Raw genomic sequence first — 12,182 nt, forward strand, 5'->3', positions numbered from 1 at the left:
ATTTTGGGTGCTTTTCCATAAGGGAACTATATTTATCTGTTCAGAGAAATATTTATCTGTTCATAGAAATAACTAATACTATGCGTATACAGTTTTATTTAAACTTGCCATGGTATTACAGAAATAAAAAGTACAGTAAGAGAAATAATTGACAATTCACCTGAAGAATTTGTTTTAGTTTGTGTATTGATATTCTTGAAAAATCATAGAATATTATATGCAGTGAACTTGAGATTTTTCTTTAAGTTTTATTTGAATTTTGCAATTTTAAGATGATGCTTAAAATTGAAATCATAATAGATTAAATTCCCAATACCTGGTCCAAATTTTACACATACAACATAATGTATAACAAGAGGTTGAACAAAGCTTTTCTACTAAACACTAACTTTTCCAGATGATAGATATTACCAAACAAACTGTATTTTGGATATAGGGTCATCTCTTGGAGAGTTTGGGCCTAAAGGATGGACAGTCATATCCTGTGGTCCTCCTTTATAGGAAATCAGGGCAGAATCAAAAGGGGAAACATATGTAAAAGGAAATATATGGGGGAGAAATGGGCACTATGTAGTATGAGAGCTAGTGAGTGGGGAAAGAGAGTAGGGTAGTTCCATCTTTTCTCTACAGCATATACACACATCACTGTCCCATATCACCGTTTATATGAGCCATTTACTGGATAATTTCCACAGCTAGGAGCACAAACATTTCACTCTTCCCACAGGCTGCCTTTCTAGTCACTTCTTAAGAGTCATGGTGTATAGTGGATTAAGCTTGGAATTCCCTGTGCCCTAGAATCTTCCTTGTAAGTCTTCACCTAAAAGATTCATTGTCTCAGGTTTGGAGACAATGGCTGTCTTCCTCTACTCTTCAATCGTATTTTCTACCATCACCAAAGACATCAGGAGGATCTGATTCTATCTATTCTCAGTATACTTTTTCACAGACCTCCTCTGAATTCTCTAAAACTGCCTGTAATTTCAATTGACGTAGTCTTTATTCACCTTGGTGGTAAAAGAATGGTTTTATGGAGCGCTGAGCAGTTTCATCTGTATTTTCAGGTAGACAGTCCGTTCTGTAACCCCACATAATGCCTTGGAGTATTCAAGGCTCAGTTTTATATTGACACAACCATAGCTGAGAGAATTATTCTGCACAATTCATAAAAATAAATAAGGAATGTTAGCTGAAACAGGATAGAATCTGATTTCCAAGGTGCCCTCCATGATGGCAGAAAGCTACCCTCCTTATACCTTCTAGCTTCATCAAATATATGACCTCCATGCCCAATTGTTTGTCTCGGTCTCTGTTGGCTTCTCCAGGTCCAGCCATCACTTTCCAATAAGCAAAAAGGAAGAAACGAACAAACAAACAAAAAATGAGGAGAAGAACATGCTCCCTCATGTACAGCCACCCTTAAGAATTTGCATTTAAGATTCTGCTTCCTTCCTAGTGGCCAGAACTTAGGCAATTGACCAAAAGTAGCTGCATGAGAATCTGAGAAATGACTGTGTGTTGTCTTTTTTTTCATAGCAACAATGTGCCTTACAATATTCAATGGTTCTTTTACTGAAGAATAAGGGGGGAAATTGATTTGAAGGACCAAGAGGAGTCTCTGCTATAGGGAGAAATACTATTAATTAAATATTGATAGTTAAGGAGCTGGTTTATATTTATATAAAACTGCAACTTGGGTCCTGGTATTTCAACTGCAACACATTTTGGCTTTTCTTCAGGGATGCCATGTGTGGCAAGTTGTTCTGTCAAGGTGGGTCGGATAATTTGCCCTGGAAAGGACGTATAATAACGTTCCTGACATGTAAAACATTTGATCCTGATGACAACAGTCAAGAAATAGGCATGGTAGCCAACGGAACGAAGTGTGGAAACAAGCAGGTACGTTGAAACTGTGTTTTTTTATTCAAAATGTTTAGTGTTGTTTTTTTGTTTTATTTCTCAGTGCCTCCTTGTGTTTCATAGGAACAGTTTTCAAAGTAATACTATGTCATTGATTTATGCCTGCCTGCATTTATTCCTTCAATATTGTTTAATAAGTACCTATTTATTATGTGTTTAACACTAAGTTGTTAAACTTAGGTAAGTTTTATTGCCCTCAAATTGATAGGTTATTAATGAATGGTAATTACTCTGATAATAATAAAGAGAATAATAACGATGATATTTATGTTTGCACAAATCATATTTTTTAAATATTGCAAATGATGTGATATTGACATGTTTTCCATAATCGTTTTGTTTGAATGGGTACCTTGTATCATGTGCAATGCTCAGCTCAGTCGTAAATATCAGTCTTAAACTTTGGACTGAAGAGTTGGGTTAAGGGAGTGACCCCTGAGGAATGAAGTGAAGTAAGGAAATCTTTAAAGAGGGCTTTCTAAATATTTCATTATAAAAATTGTCTAGATCCTACCTTCCTATATTCAAAAGAATGTTGATTTCCATAATAAAAGGTAAGTTTTATAACAGCATAGTGATTAGTAATATAAGACTAAATTCCAAAAAGTTAACAATTTGTAGAGCTGACGCCAATGGACATTCATGTAAATTTCATGTTTTTGACATCACTTTCAGGTTTGCATTAATGCAGAATGTGTGGACATCGAGAGAGCCTACAGATCAACTAATTGTTCATCTAAGTGCAAAGGACATGCTGTAAGTTTTGACAGTGTTTCACCAAGTTGGCTGAAGCTTATGTAATTTTATGTCAGTTTTGATGATGTGAAGTTTTAGCATGAAATGATTAAAATTATTAAGTTTGCCTAACCTCTCAGTCATATGTTTCAATGAAAAAGTTTGTCTAAGAACCTGGTAAGTACTGAAATTCCTATTATTGATTCATATGTTATGTAGATAGCCAAAAACCACCGGGCAGGGGTTATTCCTTTTTCAGATGGACTTAATTGCGTTGGTGGTCAGTCTGGTGTGGAAACTGACAGGATAATTCCTCCCCTTCCCCAGGTGTGTGACCACAAGCTCCAGTGTCAGTGTAAAGAAGGCTGGGCTCCTCCCAACTGTGATGACTCCTCAACGGTCTTTCGTAGGTAACATTACACATCTAACCTGAGAAAATTCCCCTTCTTTCCTAAGCTTTTCTTTCACGTAACATAAGATTGATTTACCTCTTTTCCCTCCTCTGAGAATTCCTGTTCTGTAGCTACTGAATCCATAATATTCATCTTCAAAAGTCTTTAACAACTTTCAGTCATATTTTCTGCCTTCTTATATTTTTACTCCACATAACGAAAATATTTCCTCAAATTTTATGTTTGTAATCTTATTTTAATCCCCTAAATTTTCTTGCTTTATAATTGTTCCATTTTCTTAGCAGCGTTGACTTAATATGTAGATATAACATCCCCATAAATCTCTCTAAGGATATGATGGATTATTTTTGTAGGTTTAATTCTGTTCTCTGAATGATCTCTATTTCTTTTGAGTTTGACTGTTGTGTTTTTTCATTCCGTCTCTTGTATGTCATTGTGTGTTTCTCCTCAGAGTCTGTGATCTTTTGTTGAATATGAGATTAGGTTAACTTGAATTAGCTCACATGGGTTCTCTTTGTATGTTTGTGTGCTTGTTGTACCTACCGAATCCTTTCCTGATGGGAGATCTGGCTTTGAGCTCTATCCGCAGATCGGTATATGTCTTTACAGGACATCATGGTGGGAAGCAGCCATAGTGGGGATCCTCACCTCTAGTCGCCATGATGGAGAGTACTTTGCCACGAGAAGAGAGGTCTTCATATCATTAACTTCCTGAGGGAGCTACTTTTCCTTTGCATTCACTCTCTCTTTGATTCCCCCTTCTTTCTCTGATCTAGTATGGGTATCTGCGATTAGCCTCTGTGCTGCTTCTCATGCTCTTGCATCCCCCGTTGTTTCTAGAGAGTTCTCAGGGCTTTGTCCTGAGCCATGAGCCACTCTTGTTTTATATACACAAGGGGTGGGGATGAGCCTGAATGAATCGTCTGTCCCAAGATCAGATTCTCTGTTGACTTCACAAGAAAGAATAATATCTACTACTGAAGTTTGGGTTAATTTTTTTTTAAATTATTGATTCTTTATTAGACTTCCCAAGAAAGAATAGCATTTACTTCTAAAGTTTGGAGCTATAATTTACTCTGTTTCCATTCACCTAAATCCCTTTACTTCCTATATTCCTGCAATTCTTTTAATTTTTATAGAGGGTGGAGAATTAGATATTTGAACTGCTGTTATTTTCTTACCTAGAATTCAACTTCTGATGTATCTACCCCTGTCTGTGTGTTCACACTTGTGAACTTTTCTTGCATTTATACAAAAGTTAATCTTGTTATATCTCTGTAATTAGAGAGTAGAGCTGTTTGAATGGCTCTTCAAATTTATATCTCCTGGTCTCTGTGATTTCTGACTATTATACGAGAAATGAATATTTGAAATAACAAAAGATTGAATTACATTTATTACTTAAGTTAGTAGGTAAAAGAGAAAACACCATATAGACCCAGGAAATTGGTTCCAACCATTCCCCAACTTACAGGGTCACATAATTTCTTTTCTGTCCATAGTAATTGGCAACATAGAGCAAACATCAGTAGAACACTCAGTTATGTCTCTATCAATTCTCTTACTGACGTCTCAGCTCCTTGGAGTATGATTTCAAAGCTTCAGTTACTTTTTCCCTGTTTTATTCCAAGGACGAATTTTGAATATGTTTTCACTACTCTTCTGCCAGCCTCCTTACTTCATGTTCTATCTAATATCTCAACCATTCGTTTTCCAATGATTACAAACATCATCCCTTCTAAAAGTTCTTAGTAGCATTTGCTTTAGATTTCCATATAGATTTCCCCTTTATTTCCTCTATCTACATAATATTGCAATAATCATGATTAAAATACATTTTCATTTTACTGGCTATGAGAAGTTTTCCAGGGGATGCATGTTATCTGGGGAAAAGATAGTTGGAACTTGTGCTCAATAAAGAAATGAGGACAACTGTGGTGTGTGTCTGTGAATTTCCCATATCCTCACTAGGCCTGGGTTCTCTTTGTTGCAGACTTCTCCATTGTGGTTGGGGTGCTGTTCCCTGTGGCGGTCATATTTGTGGTGTTTGCTGTAGTAATCAGGTACCAGAGCACCAGAGGGAAGCAGAAGAAAGTCCAGAGGTTTTTGGTTTTTTTTTCAATTTATTGGGGTGACAGTGGTTAGTAAAATGGCATAGGTTTCAGGGGTACAATTCTATAATACATCATTTACATAGCACATTGTGTGCTCACCCCCCCAGAGTCAGTTTTCCTGACCCACTTTACCCTCTACTACCCCACTTCTCCGTGACCCCCCAGTAACCGCTAAATTGCTGTCTGTGTCTATGAGTTTTTGAGGTATTTTTTTGTTTATTTGTCTTGTTCCTTTTTTGCTTTCAGTTTTATATCCCACATATCAGTGAATTGCTTTGAAACTTTTGACTTCTAATTTGCTTTAAATTCAAGCATGTGACCCAGATACTCACATTTACTTTTAGTTTACTTCAAATACTCAGAAATAAGTACAGGTATGTTTTTCTTGGACGAGAGGCTGGATATCTCTTTTGCTGGGAAATCCTTCACAGCAAGACATGTCTTTTTCTTCTGTTGATCACTGTATGTGTAATTAACAATAAGATTAATAGATCGCATTATGAAAGATTTTGCACTGTAAGTATATAATATCTAACATTTATTGATCACTATCTCTATGACAAGCACTATGCCAAGTCCTTTTGTATACGTTATCTCATTTAATCTTCACAAGAACATCAGCAGGTAGTAACTATTGTTTGTATTTTATAGATGAAAAGATGTTATGTATTAATTTTACAACAATCCCGCGAAGTCAGGCACTTCACATTTTTACTGATGTGGAGACAGAAGCTCAGAGAGATGAATAAACATGTTCAAAGTCCTACAAAGGAAGTTAGGGAGCCTTGATTGTACCTGGGTAGATCAGTCTTTCAAACATGGTCTTGACACTATGGTATCTTTCTTACTTTTTTTTAAAGATTGACTTATTTATCCATAATCGGCTACTAATAAATATTGAATGAATAAAATAAATCATTAGTAAAATAATTTAGATAAAGTACAATTCATCACCATCATTATTAAGAATAGGGGCTTTGTGAGAGAATCTAAAAGAAAATTAGTGGTCGTGCTTTCATTATTTTTCTGACATTTTCATTAGTTTCAGCTGTACCAAACCACATGGTGATTATACATTTATATTCCTCACAAAGTCACCACCCCAATAAGTCTAGTACCCACCTGACACTGTACGTAGTTATTACAATATTATTGACTATATTCCCTGTGCTCTACTTTACATCCATGTGGTGGTAGTTATGAATTACAGGACATGGAAACCTGAAGAATGTCCTATCATGCAGACGAAAACACAGTCAATAGTGAAGGATGATACAGGGGGGCAAAGGAATCTGGCAAACTCCTTCTGAGTTTCCCCCTCATGGTGAAGGAGCTGCTAAGTCAATGTGTATGCTATACTTTCTCCTACAGGCCACTGTCTACCAGGGGCACCAGACCACGCAGACAGAAGAGGAAACCTGAGACGGTGAAGGCTGTTCAACGCCAAGAGGTGAACCATAGTTTGTACTGTTCTTGCCGTGGACCCCAGTGTGTGATTCTCTCTGTCTCTTGTCCTGACCTCCTATTTGTCATGTCTACTCACCAGAGGTTTACAAATCCATCGCACTAGTGAATATGTAGCAAGGATTGTGGTGGGCTCTATAACTACATGTTCAGAAAGAAAGTTCTTTGCCTTTTGTTGAATGTAGAAAAGTCTCCCTAAAATGCAGAGGCTGCTTTGCTCTGGTTCACAAAATGCAAAAAGAATAAAGAGAACAAGGAGGGTAGATGTCAGATCTCTCCCTCTCCCTCTCCCTCTCCCTCTCCCTCTCCCTCTCCCTCTCCCTCTCCCTCTCCCTCTCCCTCTCCCTCTCCCTCTCCCTCTCCCTCTCCCTCTCCCTCTCCCTGTCTCTCTCCCTCTCTCTCTCTAGGTTGATTCCTTATTCCTTTTGGAAATATCCCAGTAAAAACAATTATATATACATATATATATATATATGTGTGTGTGTGTGTGTGTATATATATATATATATATATATATATATATATATATGTATAACAATATGTGTAATATGTTCTGGTTGTATCCTGAAAGTTTAGAAATTTTGGCAGAAGTGGGTTAATGATAACGACATTGGTAATAATGTGTTGGATGGAAACTTACCAGTCTGACAACTGTGACCACAGCAGAATACAGCAGCTGGGTCAATGGGATGTCCCATCCGGTCTCTCAGTGTCCTCTTAGTCTTGATCTGCCATGTCTTGAGAGGCCTGCCTATTTAGAAGCTGAACTTAGGAAACAGATAATTTCATTTTAAAATATTTCCTTCTTTTTAGGTAAGTCAGATGAAGCTTCATGTCCCTGATCTTCCAGCAGAGGGCAGTGAGCCTCCAGCTTCTTTTGTGAGTTAGCAACTTCTCTTAAATACAATATCACTTCTAATCTAACGTTAAGGAAAAGCTAGGGAACGACACAACCCCTAGTGCCCAGCTATTTCTTGGGCAATCAGTGAATAGCAATATAAAGTATAGATTCTTCTGCAAAACTTTTGGAAAATACAAAATGTGAGAATGTGGGTGTCTCCAGCATACTCCTAAATTTATCCCCTAAACCAGAATTACCAGGTCTATAAAGCTGATAACTTATTACCAGAGTGCCGATCTGCTTCATAGAATGCCATTTTCATCATGGGTTTATTGGCATTGGACTTATGTCTGAATTGTATGTGTGTACCTAAATAAAAGCAAGAGAACTCACAGCCTTAGACTACTCATGAGTAGGGTCCTCTGTTCTCCATTTCCGAAAATGATTTAAGCCTTTCCATTAAGCACATCTGTTTCCAAGGCCCCATCTTTGAACAGATTTTTTTTTTTCACCTCTAGCTCATTAAAAAGCCAGATTTTCCACCACCACCGATTCCTACATCTGTATCATCTTCCTCTTTCCTTGTAAGTATCAGATGGTCCCTGGTGATTTTAAATGTCCCTTGTGCCCAATGTGAATAGTGTCTCTAAATTTATGGGTTCATTAATGAGATCTGTGCTCCCTGGGCTAACCTGAGATATCATAGCACATAGGTACATCTGAGAAAGCAAGGCCTACTTACTATCTATAAATTATTATTATTATTATTATTATTATTATTATACTATAAATTATTAAATTATTATCTATTAATTTATAGCTATTCAAATAGTTCTAGTGTTATATAATTGTTAAGAAATGATAGGTAGTTCTGCTGTAGAAGACAAACTATATCCTTCAAAGGACAGTTTGTTTCTAGATGCTGATTTTGGAGGGTATAAAATTTTATTATACATTATCTTTTACTTTCCTATTTATTATAGATAGAATAAGATCTATATTAGTCACAGTTTTCTGTAGGAGGTAAGGCATAAACAAACCTGGAATAAATTCAGGCACTCATGAAGTAAATGGTAGAATTTATTCACTCAAGTAGTTACTGAGCATATTTCCTCATACTTGGTATTCTGCTTTGGGTAAATGAAAAGACTGAAATTTAAGGTGTTTTTTTTTTTCCAAGAAGGTTTACAATTGTAGTGGGAAAACAAGTCATACACATAATGAACCACTTGATTCCTCATATATGATTTGTGCCCTGAAAAACCGGTGATACTAATGAGAAGAATATGGTACAGGGAAAATGAATGGGGTTGGAGTGATTAAAGTAGGAGAAAGCCATTGACTAAGTAGTTGGAATTTGAACCCTCTCCTGAGATTTGGGTAGAATTTAAATGAGTGATGAAGAAGTGAGGAATGATTTAAATAAGGAAATAAGAATAGCTAAGATGAGAAATAGATAGCATTTCTAATGACTTACCATTATTTTTGTCCCTTATATAGCATAAAGACACAAAAGTACCTCACGCTACTGTTTTCAAGGATAATCCTATGTCTACACCTAAGGTAAGAGATCCAAAGCCAAATTATTATAATTCTGTAGTACTCTAGTGTCAAGGACAGAAGTTGTAACTACGAGGTCAGACAATTAAATTTGTGAACTCATCTTAGAGAAAGTGCTACACACCTCATTGCTGAATATCACTACGGTCACCTTCGAAGTACTCCCCTTGGGAAGCTGTGCACCAACGCCAGGCCTGGTCCACCCTTCAAAGCAATTTTGGAACTCTTTTTCTAGAATGGCCATCAGAACTGTCATCATATTACCCTTGATGTCCTGAATGTCATCAAAATATCTTTCTTTCAATATTTCCTTTATGTTTAGGTAAAGAAAGAAGTCACTGGGGGCCAGATCAGGTGAATAGGGAGGGTGTTCTAATACAGTTATTTGTTTCTGGGCTAAAAACTCCCTCACAGACAGTGCCGTGTGAGCTGGTGCATTGTCGTGATGCAACAGCCATGAATTGTTGGCGAAAGGTTCAGGTTGTCTAGGTTTTACATGCAGCCTTTCCAGCACTTCCAAATAGTAAAGTTGGTTAACTGTTTGTCTAGTTGGTACAAATGCATAATGAATAACCCCTCTGATATCAAAAAGGTCAGCAACACCATTGCAACAAGTTCCCAAACTTAATTGTCAGACCTCGTATGTTTTTCTAGATGTTCACTAAGAACAGCATCATCTGTATGATTGTAGGATGAGTGCTAACATTCAATTATGTCTTCCTTCTGAGTTTGGCCAATGACCTAGAGGAAGAAGATGGAAGGGTCTTAGCTAGAAAGTGATGGTGATCCCAAGTCTTCATTTTCTCAGAAATATTTCCCAGGGATTGTGAGATGGAGGAAGATTCCCATAGGACAATCACGCAGTGTTTTGTAACTCTTCACCCGATCTCCCACCGGCTCCATATTATGTTAATTGGCTAGGTAGATATTTGGATATTTGGATCCCAGTGTGATGTTTTTCTCATCTTCTTTCCCTATATTCTCATGTTTCTACTCTTTCACTGTAATGTATCAAATAATCTGTAAAATAGGAGCTGTAACTACAGGGAATTGATTTTAATTTCTTAATATTTCAAAGTTATGAGATATGTAAATTTTTAGGAAAACCTGATCACTTAAGAGTTTGGTCTTTTTCAGGGTTGCAATCCAAATGTCTGAAGCAACAGCTAAGCAAGGATTGGTGGGTAAATGATCAACTTGGAAGATAGGACAATGTGGATGGAAGAGAAATATATGGGCTTTCTCAGTACTATTTGCTCTTGATACCCACGGAGGTTAACATTTCTTTATTCATGTTATACTTTGAAGAGATTAAACAAATAACAAATATTTCCAAGCGAGACATACTCTTGAGAATCTTTGTATGAATTTAAAATTTATATTCTCCATACTTGGGAAGGAAGATGACTCTAAAGATACACCTATGAAGCCGAAATCTCTAATTAGGTAACTTTTCTAGACACTCCCCTACTTCTTTTTTTTTTTTTTACTGGGATGTTGACTAATATCTGTTCAAATATTTTGAACATTTTGATTATCTCATTTGGAGGGAATTAATTCACCCTCTAATGGGAAAAAAACCCAAAAAACAAGGAATCACAGGAAACTTAGATGGAAGAAAATTATACTTTTATCATTAGAAGACTAATAACAACTTGATTATTTTAACTATTAACCTATCAAATTAGAACCCTCCGTTAAGAAGAAAATTATATAAACACTTTTTGACTTTCCTACATTATCTTCTACAATCTTTATTAACTGTGTCATTTGAGGTTTACTACAATTGAATAAAATTTTATTAATTAAAAATATTTTTCATAGAAATTTGTGGAATTCAGTTACTGGCCAGGTTAAAGTGAACTTTACTTTTTACACAAAGAATGTTTTAGTTACATTAAAAAAAAAATCAGAGGCTGTAAACTGGTGACCTCCAGGACAAGCCTGGACTGCAGATTTATTATAGTATTTTATTAGACCTGAATTGTTTTGGCCACAAAGTATTTTTAAATGTTTTGAATTTATTGCCAGTATTTAAAAGTTGGGACATCTTGCATAAACATCTAGATTTCCAGCTTTCTAAAAGTAATCAAATGGTTTGTCAACACTGGAATCACATTGTTTAGGTGACTGGTGGTGGAGAAAACATTGGTCACCTACCAAATAACCCTCTCCTTCCCTGCTTTCAGAACCCCAATTTACTCAGTTGCTAATCCTAACTCCATCTCATGGGTAAATCTCTATCACTCTAAATCATCATAACAATCTCATGTCCCTGACCAGTGGTTGAATTAAAGGTGAGTGTATACCCTTCCCCCCTTTTTATGCCAGTGAGACCAGAAAGGAGATAGGTTGGGGAATTTCTAGGAAAGATATCTTTGTCCCTTCTTCTGGTTGTTGGCGTCTGGATATCCTATCTGGTGTTGTTGCGATTATGAGGGCAAATCTGGTAATAAGAATAAGGTAGAGCAGAAATATGAAAATAATGAAACTTGGTCATTTTAAAAAATTATTTTCTCCCCATTACAGTTGACATTCAATATTATTTTATATTAGTTTCATGTGTACAAAATAGTGGTTAGACATTTATATATTTTATTCAGTGATCCCCCCTATTAGTCTAGTGCCCACCTGGCACTATACATAGTTATTACAATATTATTGCCTATATTTTCTATGCTATACTTCACATCCCCATGACTGTTTTTTAACTACCAATCTGTACTTCTTAATTCCTTCACCTTTTTCACCCAACCCAAACCCCCTTCCTCTCTGGCAACCATCAGTTTGTTCTCTGTATCTATGAGTCTGTTTTGTTTGTTTATTTTGTTTTTTAAATTCCACATATAAGTGAGATTATATGTATATGTCTTCCTCAGTCTGACTTTATTTCCCTTAGTGTAGCACACTCTAGATCCATTCATGTTGGCGAAAATTGTAAGATTTCATTCTTTTTATGGCCAAGTAATATTCCTTTGTACATATGTGCCATGTCTTCTTTATCCAATTGTCTATTGATGGGCATTTAGGTTGTTTCCATATCTTGGCTGTTGTGAATAGTGTGGCAGTAAACATAGGCGTGCATATATTTTTTTCAAATTAGTGTTTTGGATTTATTTGGATAAATACTCAGGA

General features: G+C 36.2%; 1 protein-coding gene across 6 annotated transcripts in view; it reads left to right on the forward strand.

The window, feature by feature from the left end:
- The window catches only part of ADAM28 (ADAM metallopeptidase domain 28), a 52,247-nt gene extending 40,065 nt beyond the window's left edge, over positions 1–12,182 (forward strand). The window contains exons 16-24 of one of the 6 annotated variants that reach the window (XM_019714118.3): positions 1,740–1,899; positions 2,596–2,676; positions 2,983–3,061; positions 5,062–5,170; positions 6,554–6,632; positions 7,460–7,525; positions 8,006–8,071; positions 8,988–9,050; positions 10,185–12,182. In XM_019714118.3, coding sequence (XP_019569677.3) covers positions 1,740–1,899; positions 2,596–2,676; positions 2,983–3,061; positions 5,062–5,170; positions 6,554–6,632; positions 7,460–7,525; positions 8,006–8,071; positions 8,988–9,050; positions 10,185–10,205 — 724 coding nt within the window. In that variant the 3' untranslated portion in view covers positions 10,206–12,182. Of the gene's footprint in view, positions 1–1,739; positions 1,900–2,595; positions 2,677–2,982; positions 3,066–5,061; positions 5,171–6,553; positions 6,633–7,459; positions 7,526–8,005; positions 8,072–8,987; positions 9,051–10,184 lie in introns of all 6 variants that reach the window. The other 5 variants (XM_019714128.3, XM_019714147.3, XM_019714138.3 and 2 more) reach the window with 5 other exon arrangements.

The sequence above is a fragment of the Rhinolophus sinicus genome, chromosome 15 (assembly GCF_057876585.1).
Source record: "Rhinolophus sinicus isolate RSI-liver-muscle chromosome 15, RSI-T2T, whole genome shotgun sequence".
Taxonomy (NCBI): Eukaryota; Metazoa; Chordata; class Mammalia; order Chiroptera; family Rhinolophidae; genus Rhinolophus; species Rhinolophus sinicus.